Source organism: Zea mays, chromosome 10 (genome assembly GCF_902167145.1).
Source record: "Zea mays cultivar B73 chromosome 10, Zm-B73-REFERENCE-NAM-5.0, whole genome shotgun sequence".
Lineage (NCBI taxonomy): Eukaryota > Viridiplantae > Streptophyta > Magnoliopsida > Poales > Poaceae > Zea > Zea mays.
This window is the reverse complement of record NC_050105.1, coordinates 119,785,201-119,807,783: the sequence shown is the minus strand read 5'-3', so window position 1 is coordinate 119,807,783 and position 22,583 is coordinate 119,785,201. Positions and strand designations below refer to the sequence as shown.

General features: G+C 46.1%; 1 protein-coding gene, 1 non-coding gene and 1 pseudogene across 2 annotated transcripts; 2 read left to right on the top strand and 1 right to left on the bottom strand.

The window, feature by feature from the left end:
* Positions 1-5,996: 5,996 nt before the first annotated feature.
* On the bottom strand, positions 5,997-7,094 carry LOC103642750 (uncharacterized; annotated as a pseudogene).
* A 1,655-nt stretch (positions 7,095-8,749) lies between these two features.
* Positions 8,750-21,639, top strand: LOC100382999 (uncharacterized). Its single transcript, NM_001175682.1, is given in 4 exon segments — positions 8,750-9,007; positions 9,154-9,352; positions 20,638-20,748; positions 21,082-21,639. Coding segments are annotated over 3 exon segments (453 nt in total). The 5' UTR covers positions 8,750-9,007; positions 9,154-9,235; the 3' UTR covers positions 21,307-21,639.
* Positions 21,640-21,697: 58 nt separating this feature from the next.
* On the top strand, positions 21,698-21,769 carry TRNAQ-UUG (transfer RNA glutamine (anticodon UUG)). Its single transcript has one exon. It is a non-coding gene; the product is annotated as a tRNA-Gln (tRNA).
* The last annotated feature ends 814 nt before the right edge of the window (positions 21,770-22,583 follow it).

Sequence of the window (22,583 nt, the reverse complement as noted above, 5' to 3'; positions counted from 1 at the left end):
TACCGTGTTTGTTCAGCAAATTGTATTGGAGTGGAAATCACATGCTTGTTACAGGTTATGAATATTTTGAGAAGGCAATCGAGCTATTGTAATAGATGAATTAGCTTCTGTACGTGACCTTCCTCCCTGTTATCTTTTTATCAGATCAGTTTGGTGGACCTTCCAGTATTTCCTGACATATTATTTATTATACATGCTATGGAGTATTTCATTATCAATAAAGTTTACTTGTTATCTCAGGAATTGGGCCTCAGCCCTTCAGTGCCACTACATGTTGTTCTGTAAGATTGGATCAGGCATACGGATGGGAAATTAGGTTTTCTTGGATTTGTCAAGTTGTTGCATGGCATGTCCAGCAGGTCCCTGTCAAAGATGAGATAGTTGTCGATAATCTCTAACGACAGTGCATGTTTACACCGTCCTGTTGACTTGGTTCACAGGCAAATTAACATGGTTAAAGAATCGTACGATTGGAGCTTGCCTAGCAGCACCTGATCTGACACTAATTTAACTATAAAGTTTTGTTTATTGTTGCCTGCCTACTGATCATTTAGTCGATAGCCGATAGGGAAATAAAAGAAAATCTCACCCATGTCTGCAACATGTGATGTTTCTAACAGCCTTAGATGAGACGTCATCTTCTGTTATGATTCTGGGAATTTTGTAATGCTTCTTTCCTCGAATTGGAGCAAGTTAGTTGCTGGTTGGCGTCTGGAGCATGGACATACCACTGTCATTGTGACATTGTTACTGTGTCATTGTTCCGACAGATGAAAGTGTTTGATGTGGTATGTCAGGTTCTCTACGTATATATATTGATTGATGAGATGGAATTGTGCCATTTTTAAATATCGGAATATTAGCATGTCAACTTGCACTCTCTAAGGCTCCTTTGGAAAGCAGGATTTTAGAAAAAATGATATAAATTTTTTACATGAATCAGTTCATTTTCGGATTATGAAACATTTTCTCATGACAGTATAACACATATTTTGTATATAAGTTATTATGGTATTATATATAACCGTTGCAACGCACGAGCATTCACCTAGTATATATATATATATATATATATATATATATATATATATATATATATATATATATATATATATATATATATATATATATATATATATATATATATATATATATATATATAAACGCATGTTAGTTATATTTTCGTTTTTGACCAAGTCTTAGGCTAGCAACCTTTGTGTTTTGACTTGTAAGTTGTGGTTAGCATAACAGTGTCTATAACAAAAGTTGCAGAGACTTGCTAATTGCGGTCAAGCAAAAGTAAAGTTAGAAGAACGGATGACTTTCTGCTCCAGCATGCAGTGATTACATATATGCAAAAGGTCGGTCTACGTGGTGAAATCGTAGCGCGTACGTAGTCCACAGCATGCGCATGTCGAAGGAAAAACGGAGCTTGCAAGGTAAACTACACACGTGATGCATCACAAGCCGAGTAAAAAAAAACGCAGTCTACTATATTATCTGCTACTCGTGGTACACTGGTACGCTGGAAAGCTAGGATAAACGCAGGCAGGACGATGTGGTGACTTTTTGCCAGGAGCAGGAGCAGGTCACCAAACCGCCGGTCGTCCGGCCGCACCTAATTTAGTAACAGAAGAAGATCCCTGCGGAGTCGACAGATAGAGACGTTTGCCGCGCATTCGAAATTTCGAACCAGTCCCCGGTCTACGCAGCTGTGGAAGAGATAGAGACGATGCATCATCAGAGTTCAGAGATATAAACCCCCGCCGCCCCCCCCCCCTCGCTGCTGTCATAGTGACATATGGAATCCACAGCACACTCAGCTTTCCAGAGCATCCAAAATTAACATGAACGCGTAATCGGTCGAGTCGTTGTAATAATATGAGCACGTCACTTTTAAGACCCTGAATGCTATGGATATATTTATTTTTTTCACACGTAATCTTTACGATACTTAGATTCTCGCGGAGCTAGATTACCAGAAAAGCCGGGTAGAAGAAAAAAGCTGGAACTGTTGTCTTGCGTGAAAATACGAACCATCGTCGCGCGCGCGAAAAACATGGACAGCCTACTAGGTTCCAGCTCAGCTATAGTACGAGTGAATAAAGAGCACGCACAGCACGGCAGCTTTCCGAAATGACGAACCGACGCTTGCCACCCGCAAGATTGCCGGACGACAGAGCTAGCCGCGGGCCCGGCGAGTTCCCGTCTCGTCTTGGCAGGTGGATGGAAGGAATGCAACCGCCAATCGGGCCCGCGAATAGAGAAATGGACGCGGGAGTATGCCAGGAGCAATGACATTCCTGTGCTCGTCTTTCCCATGTCCAACTCTGCACCCGAGGGCCGAGGGTGTTTCGGTTGCTCAACTTAGGGGTGAAAACGGGCGGATACGGACGGATATTAGCTTATCCTGTATCCTACCCTAATGTATTTAAAACGGATTCGGGATCGGATACGGATAGTTAGAAACGGGACGGATACGGATACAGGGACCGGATATTTATCCGGGCGGATAAGTGACGGATACGGATATTATTTGATCGGATATCGGATACTTGTCGGATAATACATTAATTGGTTATAAAAAATATTCTTGTCCGACCACGAAATTGCAAGTAAATTAATACTAATAAACATTTAATAGAAGATAATCTCAAGTTTCCACATAAAAATGGTAAAGTGAAGTATTGATTATGTTGAAACTTGGATACTTAGAGTGATTTCACGTGTAACTCACGCAATAAGTGGAAATAAAATAGAAGAAACGTTGACATCCTGTGGATTTTATGGTCCCATTATTTTTTATGACTATATGTGGCCATATGTTGTACCTTCGTATAATTTCATAGATTCATGAGGCTATCTATACATTATTAATTTCTTTCTACATAAAATCATCAAAATATAATTAAAATTCATAAATACACTAGTTTTGATCCAAAAATGCAAAAAGCTTACCAAAACAAATAAACATTCTATTCAAATAAAACCTCAAGTCGCCGCGTGAAAATGATAAGTGAAATATTAATTATGTTGAAACTTCGATACATAAAATGATTTCACGTGTAACTCACGCAATAAATGGGAGCGGAATGGAAGAAACACCAACATCTTGTGGATTTTATAGTCCAAATGTTTTTGAGAACTATATGTGGATATATGTTGTGTCCCCGTAAAAATTCATGAATTTTTTAGACTATTTGGTGTATTATTAATTTCTTGTTGTAGAAAATCATTAAAATATAATTAAATTCATAAAAATATTGTAGCGTCGTCCGGAAATTGCAAATAAGTTACCAATATTAATAAATAGTTTATAAAAAGATAATCCTAAGTTCCCACATGGATATAATCTTAAGTCCCCACATGAAAATGATAAAGTTTATTATTTTGATATAAATTTAAACATTATTTCAATGATTTTGGCCTAAAGATATGTTTAAACAAAAATGTGTTGTACTACAAAGTTATAGATCTCTTCGAGCTCTACAATTTTCATATAAACTTTATCTTCATCCGATTGTATATGTAAAAGTTATGATTTTATAACTATATTATTATGCAGAAAAAGAAAAAACGGGTACCCGAATTCCGGGTACCCGTATCTGACCCGAATATCCGGGTATTTACCGGGTAGTACTCGCTCCGTATCCGACCCGAATCCGAACCTGTACTATCCGGGTATTACCCGTATCCGTCCCGAATATAAAAAATACCCGTATCCGAAAAATAGTCCCGAATCAGTACCCGTATCCGGTACCCGTTTCGGGTACCCTACCCGTTTTCACCCCTAGCTCAACTGCTGAGGTTGTTTCCTTGTATCAGTAAACTCGGGTGAAAAGCATCGCTTAGATTAACCCCTGCCTCCTCTTATCTTTGTTTATGCCCAGTAAAACACACACAGTCATGCTCGTATAAAACACACACAATCATATTTGATGATACAGTGCAACAACAGTGACAAGTTAGTGTGATGGGTCCTCCTCACAAAAAATAAATTTAAAATTAATGTGAACCCTCCCTACAAAAAATAAATTTAAAATTAAAGTGAATATACGACTTGCATACTGGATATTAAACTGTGGATACTGCATTTTATCTTAGCTAAAAGGTGAGAAATGTATGAGTTGAAAATGAGCTTACGGTGAACTCAAGTGACCTGGACTGACTCCATGTATGGAGCAGACTCCGGCCACCTTGTACATCGACAGGATAAAGGCGACGCACGTCGTCGATTTGCCATCGCTGTATTCCCAGTGACCCAGTCGTCTTGTTTGGGTACGGTGAGCAGGTAGTTGAAGGACAAGGCTCGTCTCTCGGCCTCTGTAATGATCCCATGAAGGTCCAGTTTCTAAATCCAAGGAAAGCATAGATGCTATGTTTCCTCAGTCACTGACGAGCTTTTAGTCACTTTGAATACTTCCATCATAGAAATATCAAATAAATCAAATAAAAATGGATGAAAGCAAACTAAACTACTTGATTCACACAACGAAGTCAATTGGGGTTACTAAGATGGAATACAGAAACAAAACATAGAACCGAACTCCTCATGGATAGCTACATGTTACAAACAAACTGCAGAATCGTCATCAATTCTCTATCAGCTATGACATTGATATATACCTCAGTCCCAAGTCATTTATTAAGGGCTTCATTCCATATGTTAGAAGCATAACGTGGCTGCAATCTGGTCCACATGGACATAATAGCCATTACCTGGGATTAATAATTATGATGAACTGAGCAGTGCAACACAAATAGTAATATGTATAGATGAAATATAGTGTGGAGAAAAGATATGTCTAGGAACTTTTTCAATGTCAATGAATGCTTAGCAATCTAAAGCGGTGTCAGCAAATGGCTTGTCTACTTGTGAGTTTTAGGTAAATTTAGAATGCTCGTGTTATATACCAACTTCCAGTTAAAATTTGTAAAGTGGGCATAGGTCATAAGATAAATTAATGTGGTACTTCAGGCTGATAATGTTGGTAATGCCCTTCTAATTTGTATCCATGTCATCTCAGAAACATGAGAATGTAGAAAGACAAACATGAATTAAATTATGGACATGGGAGAAGTACAACATATGTTGCAAAAGAAAATTTGAAAAGTAGGAACATGAAAGCGAGTTTTAACAAAGAAAAAGCAGTACCAACTACCAAGTGCTATCTGAGGGTTTGACTCATCTTTGGGTGACATCCCCCACCATTCATCCCATGGAGTCATACTAATGATTTCATCACTCTGCCATCATTGACAGATATCATTGAAATTTAACAGTTGGAAATATCATTTTACTACATGGAGAAAATAAGAAATCTCAACAGATATTTGCTATGTAAAATAGCCAAGGCCGAATCAAATTATGTGTTACAATTGTTCTTAAATCGTATAGGTCAAAGTCCTAGCTACTAACTGAACTAAGAATTTTCAGAGAAATACTACCTTTTTTATTTTTCATATCTCGATTCTGCAACCCAATGGGTGCCATTACCATCTTTCAGGAAAACTGCAGTGTGCCCAGCAAATGTGTCAGTCACCCATTTCTCTAGTGCACATCATGTCTCCTTATATTCACGGATCAAGGCTCAGAAGGTCTCTCAAATAAAGATCCCATATGCTTCTGAAGAAATGCCAAGTTTATTGTCATGGAGGCATGGAGAAGATCCCATATTCACGGATCAGTCACCCATTTTTGGTTCATTAATTAATTAATGAAAGCTGCAAGATTCATCATCCGCAGGCATGGAGGCATCTGGAGCGGTTGCAGATGGTGGATCGGGACCATCAGACGAGATCTCATAGTACTGAAGCAAAAACAAATTCTTTAATCAGCAGACAGCACAAGTTTATTGTTGCATCTGTACTCGAATACTCCATAGTAGCTGGAAGGAACCTAGGATAGAATTTGTGATGATGGATGGACCACACGTGGTTGAAGGCAAGGATGGGGCCTGGCCAAGGCACGCACGCACGCAGGAGGCGTGCCCAAACTACTGCTCGTCGTGGTGCGCGCCCATGGCTGTAGCGGTGGAGGTGATGGCCCGTGCCTTGAGCCAGTCTATCATTTCGTCGAACACCTTCTCCACGTTCTCCTCGGGCTCGCCGACAATCTGGTGCTACATCCCGATTCCCGAGGTAGACGCAAAGTGTCTTGTCCTTGCTCCCGGCGTGCCTGCAGAGCTCCTCGACGCAGGCCGGGTTGCAGACGGTGTCCTCGACGCCGTGCACGCCGAGGAACGACAGCTGCACCTCCTCGAATCGATGCTGCAGCTCACAGCAGATGCGGAGGCGCTCGAGCACCGTGGCCGCCCTAGGCGGAGCCGTGGTGCGGCGCGAGGAGGCGAGCATGAGTGCCAGCTTCCAGTCCACCTTGAAGAAGCTCTCGAGGATGTTGCCCCGCGTGAAGGCGACATGCCAGGTGGGGACGACGGCGGCGAGCAGGTGCTCGAGCGGCCAGGGCGGCTTGATCCTCGAATTGACCCCACACATGGTGTCATTGAGCATGGCTCTGTACCGCCACAGGTCCCTATTCTGGAGGTGGAGCAACAACATGATGGCGTCGCCAAGCGACTCCCAATAGAGGAAGCAGGGGAGCGTGGGCGGGTAGTCGACGTGGAAGGGCACAAAGGTGGGTGGTGTCGTAGAGCACGGGGTTGATGTCGAGGAGGTGGCCCTGGTGACCCTCGGTGAAGTCGTGGCCCTGGTGGTGGAGCGCGACAATGGCGGGTAGGAGATGGCGGTAATCTCGGGGGGCGAGGGTCACTGAAATCTGGCCAGGGTGTGCGGCAATGTTGGGGGAAGGGTGGGTCGGTGGGCGCGGCGAGCTCGCTCATCTCGTCGCTGAACCGTGCGACGGTGAGGACGGCGTTGTCTCGGTGGCGCGGGGGATGGGCGGGGAGCACGCTGGATGCAGGGGCGGGAGCGGCGTCGAGGTGGGGAAGAGGCAGGCGGGCAGGGCGAGGAAGAGGCCCGTGCGGACGGAAGAAGCGGCGGCTGCGGTATTGATTGGAGGATGCGGCAGCCGCGATTCGCGGCGCGACAGTCGGGGCGGGATGGGCGCGTCCGGGTTTGGCAGAACCGTGCGTCATTCTATTGTGGACGTCTACATTATGTACATAATAGTAGTAGAGATTAGAGATGTTTGTGAATCCTCTATCTACCTTAACGCTAGTACGATGTTCAGTCGAAATAATACTATGGAACAGGTCCTTCATCAGATGCCTCAAATGCCCCGCATTGTTATTACACGCATGTGCTTACCCTTGACTGTAGTCACTATACGTGTTTTGGTTTGTTCTCTACTATGTGTCTTGATTTGTTCTCTCATCATCAGGCATTGGGTTATGCTAATATCTGTCACTATGCGTTTTTTTGCTTTGTTCTCTCAAGGCATCGGATTATACTAATATCTCGATTTATCTTGTGAATTATAGGCTATGTTTTGTCTGACTATTGAAATAAGCAGCATCTCCAACAACTCCCAAACAGTACTTTGAAAATTTTATTTCTCCAACAGCTCCCATTATGTGCTCCCAATTTACTTCTCCAATAGTTCTTGACTATTTTTGGCACAAAATAAGGAGTTGTTGGTGTTGTATGTGTTTTTTTTGGCTCTTTATAGTTTTAAGAAGAGCCCAATATAATAATATTAAAATCTGTTGGAGATACAGTGATGTTTGAATGGACTAAAACTAATAGTTAGTTGGCTAAAAATTGTTAGTAAAATTAGCTAGATAACAAATAGTTACCTAACTATTAACTAATTTACCAAAATAGCTAATAGCTAAATTATTAACTAGGATGTTTAGATGTCTCAACTAATTTTAGCCACTAACTATTAGCTTTAGTGCATCAACATAGGGGTGGATAACGAGCTAGCTCGGCTCGTCCGAGTTCGAGCTGACTCGTTAAGCTAACGAGTCAGCTCGGTTCGGCTCGTTAAGGTAACGAGCCACAGAGTCAGCTCGGCTCGGCTCGTTTAGCTCGCGAGCTAGAGCAGAAAAAAATAAAATATACATAATTATTATTTTTAGTTAATTTCAAACTAATGTAACAATAGAAAATAGTAATTATACTCAGAGTTTCACAAACCACGTCAATATAACACCAAATTAGCACAATTCATCACTCATTAATTCACAATTCATCACTCATTAATTCACAATTCACATACATGTTCATCAGTTTAACCCATAATTATATTTGCATATACCAAATTAACACATAGACATAGTTCATTAATCATTAGCTTAATTCATAGGCCATAGACATCTCATATATATAACATATTCATCAATTATTCTGTAAATGATATGCATATAATTTCGTTTTGCTAGAATATGGTAGCTCGTTTAGCTCGCGAGCTGGCTCGTTAACGAACCGAGCTAGGATGTCAGCTCAGCTCGTGAAAAAATTCAAACGAGCCGATCCAAGCTGACCATGAACCGAGCGAGCCAGCGAGCCACGAATATTTCGTCCAGACCTAATCAAACATCCCTGCTCGGGCTAAAACGAAGCTTTGCTACGTTCGCGGGGCTAAATACAAAAAAAACCGATGAGGAAATTGGATGGAAGCCAAAAGCCCCAAATGCTGTGCGCCTGTGGCCTGCGTGGACTGGATTAACGAAATTTGGCTACTCTTATATTGGGCTTGGCCTTCTTCCCTCGTTATCAGTTTGGGCTGCAAGTTTCGATCTCCAATTTCGCTGGAAATACTGAAGGGCTGAGGATCTTCACTGCGGAACTTGGGTAGGGCGAGTGGGCGACCGCCACAGCTCGACGGCAGGGTCGCCACTGCTGGCCATCACCGACGAACACCACCACCGGCCGCGGACGAAGGGACAGCCAAGCCCTATCCCACCGACGTCTTCCACCGTGGACACGCCCCCCCCCCCCCCCCCCCCCCCCGGCTTCCCTTTCCTGCCCTCTGCCGGGTCGGGTGGGACTGCAGCGGCGTGAAGTAGAGATCCAGGGGGACTTGGATCGTTTTATCCGTTCCTAGGTACGTGTAAAAAGCTTATCCCGCCCTGTTGCAGTTTGTCCATTCGTCCGTCAGATCTAGTAGTTTGTTTCTCTCCGTTCAGTTATTCGCGGATTCGTTTGCTGTCATCTAATCCGACCCATCCACCCCACCCATGGATCCATTAGGTCCTTCTTCCTATTCCCAGCGCACAAGGCTATCTTATCCGAGCTGCTGGGGGTTGAGTGCGAGGTCCCGTTGACGGTGGAGATGGACAAGTTGCGGCAATTCGGGCGGAAGGCATGGTTCATCGTGCGTGTGATGTCTGGTTACGAGGAGAAGAGGATCCGGTCCTACAGGCTGCAGCTGCAGAAGCGCATCGAGATGGCAAGTATTTTTTTCCCGCGAATTTCATGGATAATGTAGTAGTGCCTACTGTCCTTTAATTGTGGAACCAACATTTCCTGGTAAAAGTAACCATTTTTTTTGCTTTCTAAGTGCATGACACCAAATATTCTAGTTGTCTACATGTGCTTTTGTTTTGCTTTCGGTCGGTGGTGGATCCAGAAACGACGCAGGGGGAGGGGGGTTGGGCCTTCTAGGCCAGATTTATTATGGAATAATGAGGAAGAAAAGTTAGGAGTTGTAATCATTTTTTAGGAGCATTATAGAGAGTAGAAGAAGGACCTACATATAGTTTTCATCGACTTAGATTATAGAGAGTAGAAGAAGGACCTACATATAGTTTTCATCGACTTAGAGAAGGCTTATGTCAAAATACCAAGAAATATGATGTGATGGGCTTTGGACAAACATAAAATTCCAACGAAGTACGTTGGAATCATTAAGGATATGTGCAACAATGTTGTGAGTAGTGTTCAAAAAGTTGATGGAGACATGTATGACTTTCCAATTAGAATATAAAAAAAAACCTCAGCTGGGGAGGGAAAGACCGCCCTCCCGATATTAGATTAAGAGATCGAATCATCGAAACATGGTCCTGACCGAGAAAACCCTCGAACCCTGGCTCCCCATCACTAACGGGTTGATCAACTGCCTACTCTGCAACGACCTAGCCGGAGGGTGGCACGTAGGATATCGATCCCCGAGAGCGGGCGGGGTACAACGAGGTTTTTTTTAGCCAAGCTTGAAATTCTCCCCGAGGGGAATCGAACCCGGGACCTGAAGGTGCTACTCGGAACCTTAGCCATTACGCTAGATGCCCTTTCACTTACAATTAGAATATGACTACATTAAAATCAACTTTGAGCCCTTATCTTTTTTATCTTGGTGATGGATGAAGTCACAAGGGTCGCATACAAGAGAATATCTCTTGGTGTATGCTTTTTACGGATGATATAGTGCTAGTTGATGAAAGCCGGACATAAGTAAATATGAAACTTGAGTTGTGGTGGGAGACTCTAGAGTCTAAAGGTTGTAGACTCAGTAGAACTAAAACCGAATATATGAGACATTACTTCTGCGCTACTACATATGAGGAATGTCGGTGTTTGGACCGCGGGTCCTTAACCAACCAGTAATGTGTCGCGTGGCCGGCTTTAGATGGTGTGCGAGATGACACAAGCGATTATCCTGGTTCGGGCTTCTCGAGGTCCTACTTCCAGCAGAGGGGATGAGGCTTATATTACTCGCACCGTGATGCCTCTAGTAGGGGTTTACAAGCACAACGGGAGGGGGGAAGTCCCCAAGTCCCTAGAGATGATTGAGGCAAGTGCCAATATCTAAGACAGAGTGGGAAAGCAAGAACTCGTCTACGTGTCTTATTGTTGTTCAATGGAGGGACCACTGCCCTATTTATACACCCAGGGGAGCGTCCGTGGTGAAGCTGAGTATTGTATTTTGAAGGAGAGATGCCTTGACATTTGAAGTGATGGCGAACCGTGCTGTAGATTCGCGCCTGCTGACTTCCCTTGGAGAGCCGAGGTCGAGACTGAGGGGTCGTCCATACGCCCGAGCTCCCGAGGGAGAGGCCGCCCATGCGGTAGTGGTTGTAACAGCGCCGGGGTATGGGCCAAAGGCTGCTTACGGGGTGCGTCATCGCCCTGACGCGCGGTGACGTCGAGATTCTCTGCAGCACTCATCGAGATCAGAGCCCTCGCTTGGTTGATGCAGAAGTCTTCCCGAGGTGCCAGCTGAGCCATCCCTTGATGTGCGCTGTAGTCGGGCGGAGTGGCTGTCTGCGGGATTCGCGACGTAGTCGGGGGCCGAGGCCGAGCTCGGGCGAGGCAGAGAATTTGCCTGAGGGCTAAGCTTGGGTCGGGCGAGGCGGAGAGGTTGCGCCCGAAGACTTGTCCGCTTGGCTTGTCGTATTAGGCGTCCCATCGGAGGGCGTCAGGCGGCGAACGCGCATTGTTTGGCATAGGCGTAATCATATCGTTGCGCTTAGACGTGATCGCTTTCTTGTCCACCACTGTGCTTCGCTGCCACAGCGCGGGTTGGCACACACATTAAATGCACCTGTCCCCTGCCTGTTTTCGAGCGCCCTTGTCCTATCTGCTCGAGGCCGGCTCGGGCGAGACGGACTGGGCGGAGGCGATCCCGGGCGAGGCATAGCGAGTGGTGTCGACTTCGGGCGAGGCGGAGCCCCGCTCGAGGTGGGAGACCCTTGGGGGGGTGTCTCGGCTTTTTATAGGTGGCTCGGCTATTGCCCCTCGGGAGTTTAGTCCTTATTTCTCTGGGTGTGTTTGTTAGGGGGTAATTCGAGTGTCCCTAATTATCGCCCCCGACAAGGAAGATGTTAGTTTCGAAGGTCAAGTAGTGCTCAGGAAGGATACCTTTCAGTATTTAGTATCAATGCTACAAAGAGACGGGAATATTGATGAAAATGTTAGCCATAGAAGCAAATCATGATGAATGACGTGATGTAACATCTAGTGTTCTGTGTGAGAAGAGGGTACCACATAAGTTAAAAAGCACATTTTATAGGACGACGACTAGACCTACTATGTTGTATGGTGCAGAATGTTAGCATACAAAAAGACGACATGTCAACAAATAAGTGTTGCAAAAATATGTATGTAGCGTTAGATTTGCGATCATACAAGAAGGGATCAAGTCCGAAACGATGATAACATGATAGGCCAGGGGTAACACCAATTGAAGAAAATCTTGTCCAACATCGGTTGAGATGGTTTGGACATGTCCAACGGAGACTCCAAAAGCACTAGTGTGTAGTGGGATCCTAAGGCATGATAGCAATAGGAAGAGAGGCAGGGGAAGACTAAAATTGACATGAAAAGAGACAGTAAAATAAGAATTAAAAGGATGTGATATAATAAAAAATTTAGTTTTGAATAGAAGTGAATGGAAAACCACTATCCATGTGTCTGAATCTTGATTTATGATGGGTTGTAACTCTAGCGTACCCCAACTTGCTTGGGCATCATTGTTTTCAACTCGGGAGATTTGCTGGTCATTCTGGCTGACTGACTTGGGCGATTAATCACGATTAGTCGGACGACTTGGGCGATTAATCGCGATTGGTCCAAACCGATTGGACGATTAATCGCGACTAATCACGGTTAATCGGATGACTTGAAAACACTGTTGGGCATAAAAGGCTTTATTGTCGATGATGCAATTTTATAGGAAAACTGTGTGGGTTTCTCTTTGATCTTGGTTTTACAACGAACTATCATGCAGATTGCATGGGTTTGAAGTAAAAAGAAACGACCCTTGACCCCTTGTTATAAAGCTTGTTATTCAACTGATGTTCTAGTTTGTTTTGAAACTAATTGTGCTAAGTATTCTTGCAACTCCCTTTTACATTTTTGTATCAACACCTACCCATGTTGTGGATATATAAAAGTGTTTCAATTATTTAGTGGTTTAAGTCATTAATTGTCATTGTTGTCAAAGCATGTTGCAAGTATTTTACCACATGTCCACTTGAATTGTCTTGTAGTGAGGTTTAATCTATCACAGTTCTTAGATTGTTCATGTTACTGTTTTGTCTTAGAGAGGAACTTCTCTATAGATTGTATTTGTAGTAATCCAACTGGATTCCTCTATTTCTTTTCTCTATCTACTATATAAAGCACATGTTTCCGTTGTCGCCGTGCTCCTCCACATTTAAATGGTAAAAAGCTAAAATTATGCACAAATAGGGATTCAAACCATGGTTGTTGACTCTGAACCCACATTAACCCACCTAGCTAACATAACACACATGTCTTATACTCTATACTTATAAATGGAAATCACAACAACGTACGAGCACTTTGTTATTTGTATAGATGGAAAACTTGGAGATAAACCTGATATAGTGATTGTAACTGATATAGACTTGTATTGCGATCTTCTAATATAGATGCTAGCCACAACCTTCTGATGGAGGTAACACACTATCATATTTTCACATGGTAAATAGAGTTGCCCCTTTCAAGCACATCTAGCTCTTAAGAAATCATCGATATATTGACAATCATGTTGGTGCTTCCGTTGGCGGTAACAAAGAAGTTCACAAGAGACAACTTCCTATTATGGTAAGCCTAATTCCTTCTGGTGCTACGAGGCACACAACTATTGTGCCATCTTAACAAGATCAAGCCCCCATCGGAGGCGACCACCGTCACCAAAGAATACAATAAGAAGGAAGTTGTGCCAAATACAGAATATGCGAGATGGGTTGCCAAGATAAGCAACTGTTGGCTTATCTCATGAATTCCATGGCAAAGTAAGTCATGATGCATGTTGCAACCAAGGAAACACCGCTGAAGCATGGAAAGCTCTCCAAAAGAATCTTTCGGCTCTCAAACTCGAGCCAACGTAGCATATTGGGATTTGCACTAACAAATACAATTAAGGAAACTATAATAATGGCGCAATACTTCGACAAGATGAATAAGTTTGCAGATGAATAGCCTCAATAGGAAGGTACTTGATGACAAAGAGATCGTTATATATATTTTTAATGGCCTTGATGCTGACTAAACCTGATTAGTATCGTTTGTAAACGCAAGAGTCAAGCTAATTTCAGCCAATGAACTGTATGCTCAAGCTCTAGGCTATGTGAATCGTCAATATATGCTGCTCGGTGAATAACAAAAAAATCTCCCAATATGCAAACTCGGCCATGCGTGGACGTGGCAGAAGCTCAGCAATGGAAGAAGCACCTTCGATCGAGGACAGAATCGAGGTGGCTACACTAGACTAAATCAAGGCTCTTCAAGCTAAGGCTAGATGTTATGGTGTCTAATATATAGCAAGTTGAATAATCAAGCTAGCGATTGCTAGTATCGCTAGGATCAAGCTTTTAAAAAAGAAGATAAATTTGTAGGTTCAGCAACACCTTCCTATAAAATAACTCGGCCGGTAGGGGAAAGACCGCCCCCACGGTATATATTAAAAAGAAGGTCAATCGAAGCCCCGATCGAGAAAGGCCACGAAAGTTGGCCCCTCATGCAACATGAGGGTCCACCCCATATAGGCTAGATCTTTACTCGTGCTAGTACAGGAGCAACTGATCATCTCACAGGAGAGTTAGAGAAGCTCATTGTACATGATAAATACCAGGGTCAAGATCAAGTTCATGCTGCAAATGGGAAATGTATGCATATTAGTCACATTGGTAGTATACTATACATATTAGTCATGTTAGCAGTACTTTGATTTATTTCCTAAGAAAAACTTTGCATTTAATAATGTCCTTCATGTTCCTAGCTCAAAGATAAATCTCTCTACAGTCCATAAACTTGCGAGATAATGTCTTCTTTGAATATCATCCTTTGTATTTCTTTATTAAAGATCGAGCCACAAAAAACACAATTCTTGAAGGAAAGTGTGAAGGAGGTCTCTACCTGTCATGTACGGTTGCACCTATAGGTGTCGTCGTGACGCCAGTAAGCCAGGAGGGCTGCGGAGCGCGCGACCAAGGCAGGTGCCACCGTCAGTTGCTAAGTTTTGGAAAGTTAGGATCTAGTTTCCTTTTGCATGCCTTAATTATAGGAGAGATTGAAGTTTCCTTTTGCATGCCTTAATTATAGGAGAGATTGGATTTTCCTTTTGCATGCCTTAATTAGAGGAGAGATTGGAGTTTCCTTTAGAGGAGAGGTTGGAGTTTCCTTTTGCAGGCCGGGCCATTGGCTATATATATGTCGTCTAATCAGACTTGGAGGAATAAGAAAGATCAATTATCCTAAAGTGCTCCTCTCCCTCAACTCTCTCAAGCCGCCATTGAGAACTCCTCACGACGAAGGCCTGGAGCGCGGCTACGAGTTACGTAGTCGCGGTTCGGCGACGTTGAGCGTTGAGGCGCTTGACAACCTGGTATCGGCGTCGCGTAGATCCTCTCCCACCCGCTCCAGCCCTCCACCATCCCCTTTCACGTCCACCACCATGGCTGAACCGACCATCAAGGACCTCATGGAGCTGATGAAGTCATTCCAGACCGAGTTGTCTTCCGTGAAGTCCGACATGGCCACCATGAAGGACAAGTCGTCATCGCCGTCAGACGACGACGACGGCGGGCACGAGGAGCCTCGTGAATTCGATCGACCCCCAAGATTCCAGAAGCTCGACTTCCCCCGCTTCGATGGCAAGACTGATCCGATGCTCTTCCTCAATAAATGCGAATCCTATTTTTGCTAACAGCGCACCATGCCGGAGGAGCGCGTGTGGATGGCCTCCTACAATCTAGAGAACGTCGGCAGCTGTGGTACATCTAGTTGCAGGAAGACAAGGGAACGCCGCCATGGGGACGATTCAAGGACCTCCTCAACCTTCGTTTCGGGCCACCTCTCAGCTCGGTGCCCCTCTTCGAGTTGTCGGAGTGTCGCCGCACCGGGACCGTGGAGGAATACTCCAACATGTTTCAGGCTCTCCTGCCACGCGCGGGTCAGCTCGACGAGAGCCAACGCGTCCAACTCTACACCGGCGGCCTTCTTCCACCGTTGAGCCACGCTGTCCGCATCCACAATTCGGTGACGCTTGCCGAGGCCATGCGTCTCGCCCGTCAGGTCGAGCAGATGGAGTCGGCGCGGCTACCTCCACCGCCACCCCGGGGAGCCCCTCGTGCCCTGCTCCTTGTGCCGGCGCCTAGGCAGCCGCTGCTCACCCCTCCTGCACCACCAGCCGGCGCGACCCAACCGCGCAGGATGGACCGCCTTTGAAGCGACTGTCCCCGGAGAAACAGGCGGAACGACGCCGTCTCGGCCTCTGCTTCAACTGCAATGAGCCGTACTCCCGCGGACACAATCGTGTCTGTCGCCGCATCTTCTACCTCAATGGCGTCGAAATCGCAGCCGCCGACGAGGAACCAGCGGAGGACGATCAACAGGAAGGCGCCCCTGTCTTCTCACTCAGGGCAGTGACCGGTATGCCCATCTGTGATTCCATGCAGGTGCGGGCCTCCCTAGGCGCCACCACCCTCGTCGCGCTCCTGGACATCGGCTCCACACATAATTTCATCTCCGAGGATGCTGCCCGCCGCACCGGCCTACCGATCCAGCCGCGCCCGCGCCTCACAGCCACCGTGGCCAACGGCGAGCGCGTCACTTGCCCGGGCGTCATCCGCCGCGCCCCGGTCATCATCGAGGGTGAGACATTCGTCATCGTCCTCTTCGTCATGCCGCTCGCGGGATATGATCTAGTCTTGGGGACTCAATGGATGGTCACCCTTGGCCGGGTGGTGTGGGATTTCGTCGACCGCACCGTCTCCTTCCTGCACCAAGGCCGACAGGTCTCCTGGTCGGACGTCGCCGACCGTCAGCCAACCCTACTGGCCGCCACCACAACACCGAACGCCCTCCTTGAGGAGCTGCTGCACTCCTTCGAGGGGGTGTTTGCTGAGCCGACGGGGCTGCCGTCGCAGCGAGCACGAGATCACGCCATCGTCCTCAAGCTCGGATCTACACCGGTGGCGGTTCGTACCTACCGCTACCCGGCGGCGCACAGGGACGAGCTGGAACGACAATGCACCGCCATGCTGGACCAAGGCATAGTATGCCGCAGCGATTCGACATTCTCATCGCCGGTATTGCTGGTCAAGAAGCAGGACAGGGCTTGGCGGTTTTGCGTAGACTACCGCGCTCTTAATGCCCTCACCGTCAAGGATGCATTCCCCATCCCCGTCGTCGACGAACTCCTTGATGAGCTGCATGGTGCGCAGTTCTTCACCAAGCTGGATCTCCGCTCCGGCTATCACCAAGTCCGGATGCGGCCGGCTGATGTGCACAAGACGGCGTTCCGAACCCACGACGGCTTCTATGAGTTCCTGGTGATGCCGTTCGGGTTATGCAACGCCTCGACAACATTCCAGGTGCTCATGAACGACGTGCTCCGACCATTTCTTCATCGGTTCGTCCTTGTTTTTTTATGATATATTGATTTACAGCAAGACGTGGACAGATCACTTGAGACACATCCGCGCCGTCCTCGCCGAACATCACCACCATGCCCTCTTCGTCAAGCGATTCAAGTGCATCTTTGGGTCACCGTCCGTGGCATACCTGACCACATCATCTCCGCCCAAGGTGCATGCCATTCACGACTGGCTGACACTCCGCTCGGCACGCGTGGTGCGTGGCTTCTTGGGCCTCACTGGGTACTACCGCAAGTTCGTCCAAGACTACGACAAGATTGCGGCGCCCCTCACTTCGTTGCTGAACGAGGGCTTTTCCTGGAACGGCGAGGCCCATACAGCCTTCCAGGCGCTCAAGACGGCCGTGACGTCGGCACCTGTGTTGGCGCTGCTCGACTTCACCAAGGGCTTCATCGTGGAGTGTGACGCGTCCACGCACGGCTTCGGGGCGGTCTTGCTGCAGGAGCACCATCCGATCGCCTATTTCAGCAGGCCGGTCGCGCCCCGCCACCGCGATTTGGGAGCGTATGAGCGGGAGCTCATTGGGCTGGTGCACGCCGTGCGCCACTAGAGGCCGTACCTGTGGGGCGCGCGTTCCTCGTCCGCACCGACAACTACAGCCTCAAGTTCCTCCGCGACCAGCGCCTCTCGACGATCCCGCAACACCATTGGGTGGGCAAGCTCCTCGGCTTTGACTTTTCGGTGGAATACAAGCCGGGTGCCATGAACACCGTCGTCGACGCGCTGTCCCGGCGCGACACCAGCACAGAGGGCTTGGTCTTGGCGCTGTCCGCGCCACGCTTTGACTTCGTTGACCGTCTTCGTCATGCTCAACGACAAGAGCCAGCCCTGGTCGCCATTCGGGATGAACTAGCAGCCGGCACAAGGGGAGTGCCGTGGTCGCTGCTGGACGACATGGTGGCGTAGGCTGACCGGCTATACATCCCGCCGGACTCACCACTTCTGCTCGAAGTGGTGGCTGCTACACACGACGACGGTCATGAAGGGGTGCAGCGGACTCTACATCGCCTCCGCCAGGACTTCTACTTCCCCGCAATGCGCCGTGTGGTCCAGGACTTCGTCCGCGCCTACGCAACAAATCTGAACACCTGCACCCGGAGGGCCTGCTGCTGCCCCTGCCCGTTCCTCAGGCCGTGTGGTCCGATGTCGGCTTGGACTTCATCGAGGCGCTACCTCACGTTGGGGGCAAATCGGTGATCCTCACAGTAGTCGACCGGTTTAGCAAATACTGCCATTTTATCCCACTGGCTCACCCCTATAGTGCAGAGTCCGTGGCCCAGGCGTTCTTCACCGAGATCGTTCGCCTACACGGGATCCCTCAGTCCATGGTGTCGGACCGGGACTCCGTGTTCACTTCGACGTTCTGGCGGGAGCTGATGCGACTCACCGGCCCCAAGCTGCACATGACGTCAACCTTCCACCCGCAGTCCGATGGACAAACGGAGGCGGCCAACAAAGTCATCGTCATGTACCTCCGATGTTTCACGGGGGATCGACCACGTCAGTGGTTGCGATGGCTGCCATGGGCGGAGTACATCTACAATACGACGTATCAATCGTCGCTCAAGGACACTCCTTTCAAGGTGGTCTACGGTAGGGAGCCCCCTCCATCCGCTCTTATGAGCCTGGAGAGACCCGGGTGGAGGCAGTGGCCAAGACAATGGCTGCACGCGAGGAGTTCCTAGCAGATGACCGCTATCGCCTGGAACAAGCCCAGGCCGTCCAGAAGAAGTTCTATGACCGCCTGCATCGACCGGTCTCCTATGACGTGGGTGATTGGGTGCTGCTGCGCCTTCGCCAACGAGCTGCTTCTTCCCTGCCACAGGCGCACAAGGGCAAGCTGAAGCCGCGCTTTGTCGAGCCTTACCAAGTGACCGAGTGCATCAACCAGGTGGCTGTTCGTCTAGCGCTACCCCCGCTTGCCAAGCTGCACGATGTCTTCCACGTCGGCCTCCTCAAGAAGTTTGTTGGCACACCACCGGTTACGCCACCTCCCCTCCCATCCACTCGACATGGGGTGGTGACTCCAGAACCTGAGCAGGCGGTTCGGTACAGGCTGGCCAAGGGTGTTCGGCAGGTGCTCATCCGCTGGAAAGGGCAGTCCACTGCTGGTGCTACATGGGAGGATGTTGCAGACTTCCGCGACAAATTTCCCTAGTTTCAGCTCGAGGACGAGCTGATCGTCGAGGGGGAGAGATGTCATGTACGGTCGCACCTATAGGCACCGTCGTGACGCCAGGAGGGCTGCGGAGCGCGCTGCCAAGGCAGGTGCCACCGTCAGTGGCTAAGTTTTGGAAAGTTAGGATCTAGTTTCCTTTTGCATGCCTTAATTATAGGAGAGATTGGAGTTTCCTTTTGCATGCCTTAATTATAGGAGAGATTGGAGTTTCCTTTTGCATGCCTTAATTAGAGGAGAGATTGGAGTTTCCTTTAGAGGAGAGATTGGAGTTTCCTTTTGCAGGTCGGGCCATTGGCTATATATATGCCGTGTAATCAGACTTGGAGGAATAAGAAAGGTCAATTATCCTAAAGTGCTCCTCTCCCTCAACTCTCTCAAGCCGCCGGTGAGAACTCCTCACGGCAAGGCCTGGAGCGCGGCTACGAGTTATTTAGTCGTGGTCCGACGACGTTGAGCGCTGAGGCGCTTGACACTACCCAATCAAGCCTAGTACCAAAACCCATTGCAAGCATGCTCTTGCAGCCATGCACAATCATTTAGGTCATTCTTCATTTGATGTAGTAGGTCATGAGAACTTTGTTTTGATAATTCTAATAGTGGTCTATAGATTGGATACATATTAATCCAACCGGACTCCTCTATTTATACAGATGAAAGGCAGAGATAAACCCGGTACTTGTACTGGGATCCTTTAATATAAATACAAGCCACAACCTCCTGATGGAGGTAACACACTAATATATTTTCACATTTTGTACTCGACATTTTAGCGACCCAAATATTGAGCAGACAAAGTTCTGAGTTTCTTCATACCAATGATGTTGTACCTGAAACATATATCTGATACTATTGCTAGAATGTTAGCAAGTAGTAGTACCTTTATGTCATGAAATCAGTGGTCTGTTCCAAAAACTATTTCACTTACAATGGAAGGAAAGTGGTACGGCTGTAGAGGTAATTAAGAAAATGGTACGGCTGTCTGTTGAAGATACAAAAGATAAAAAAGAAGCTTTCATCTTCTTAATCTATATATATACAGTGGGGCGAAGTTCTGTGCTCACTTGTCCTTTTTTCTATGTGCAGAGAATTTACAAATCCCTCAGCCCTCATGGTAAAAGTTTAATCTCTTTGTTTTTGCTATCATTCAATCAGGCACAAGCTAGAAAGGAAGAGCTGCAGAAACTGCCAGAAAAGGTTATCTTGTCGGAGGTTCGTCAAGCAGTACAGAAGATGCAAGCTGTAAATCAGCAGCTTGACGAAGCTGTAAGTTGGAGTCACAATTTTGTTTCATTGCTTGCCCGGGAAATGCACACTAATTTTTACAAGAAAACTATTAATTTCTGAATAAATGAATTATCTGTGCTGACATCACACATCAGTGAGAGACAATTGAGCAAATTTTTTCTATCATACTATTGTTACCCAAAAAAACAATGCAGCTATTCATGAGACATGAATTTGTTTTATTCCAAAGAGGCCAAATAGGCTGATTATTCAGTTTAGGTTTCTTGTGACACTATGACTGATGCTTCCTTCCTGTCTTATTCACAATCATTTGCAATAACTTTCGAACATTTTTTTGATCATAATTTTCAGGAAGCTGCTATCGATGAGTATTTTAAACCGATTGACAAGAACGCCAAAATCATAGCAGATATGCAGTTAGAGAAAGAGGAAAAACAAACCAAGGAGATGACAAAACTTATGCAGGAACAGATGAAAATGCGAAGAGAAATCATGATGACAAGAGCTGAGGCTGCAAGCGTCGAGTCCAGTGATACTAAAGCGGGTGGAAAAGTGGCTAACATCCCTCCGAAATAAGACACTGGAAAAGTGGGAGTTATTGTGCGTATGTGCTATATGCTAGGAAATAAGTGCGTACTTACAATTAGACAATCGCTAATTGTGTGGTTAGCGAAGGCTATTGTGCTGCTTCTTTCCATTTCATGTTTTATCCACATAAGCTTTGCTTTGTGCGATAATGTGCTCTGTCCATTAACATGTTACATTTACTACAGCAAGTATGTTGAGGTGCTGTGTCAGTTTATTTTTTCTGGGGACTTGTCGAATCCCGCAATTCGAGGTGTCCAGCGTTTCAGATTTGCTGCTGGATGATAAATTGTTGATTTTGCCTTACTCATTTCTTCTGAGGTCAGTTTTCTCTAGAACAGTTATGCTTATAGAAATTTAAGTACAAGATTTAACATCAATTGGTTCCATAGTGTAGTGGTTAGCACTCCAGACTTTGAATCTGGCGACCTGGGTTCGAATCCCGGTGGGACCTTTTTTTTCTCATTTTTATGATGAGTCTTTAGATTAAGCTCGCTGACGATTGCTGCTCCTTCGGTATTTTTTGTTTCTTGTGCAAGTAAAGGATCGTAAAGGCGATGGACTACTGGTTTGGTTGACTTCTGGGCTCTTTTATTTGGGGCCACTGCGTCACCATTGTATCTTTTATTTGTTTGGGATCTTTGCTTGCTTCGTCAATGAAACAACAGCAAATGGATTAAAGATGTTGTGGATCATGTATCATGCATCATTAATGTGCATAACATATAACCAACATGCTCATGGATTAAACATGTTCGTGTAAATATGTTCGTATAAATAAAGGATCGTAGAGTCTAAGCACTAGAGCCGCAACAATATTCTGGCGAAGCTATAGTTTCACGAAGATAGAATACTTTTTCACTGAACTAGAACATTTTTTTATGTGAAGGAAGAATAATTTTCTTCTCAAGATGAAACATTTTATTTTTAAGGCAGCACAATTTTCTCTGTAAGCTGTTTCCGACATTTACAATTACTGTTGGAATGCTAGGGTGAAAGTGAAAAGGTCGCCAAAAAACAAAAACAAAAAGTTAACTGATAGTACTAAAAAGTTCATTGGGAACTTGTTACGCTATAGCAGAAATCGACACCACAAAATGAAAAAATGCCAAAAAAAGATCAACTCTTCGGTTTAGTTAAATTCTGATTGTGCTAATACTTCTCTCATCAAATACAACAAGTCCTACCTTTTCTGAAAGAAATACTCCTGTCCCTGATTAAAATTCGTTTTAGCTTTTTATTGGATTCATATAATAATTAATGTATGT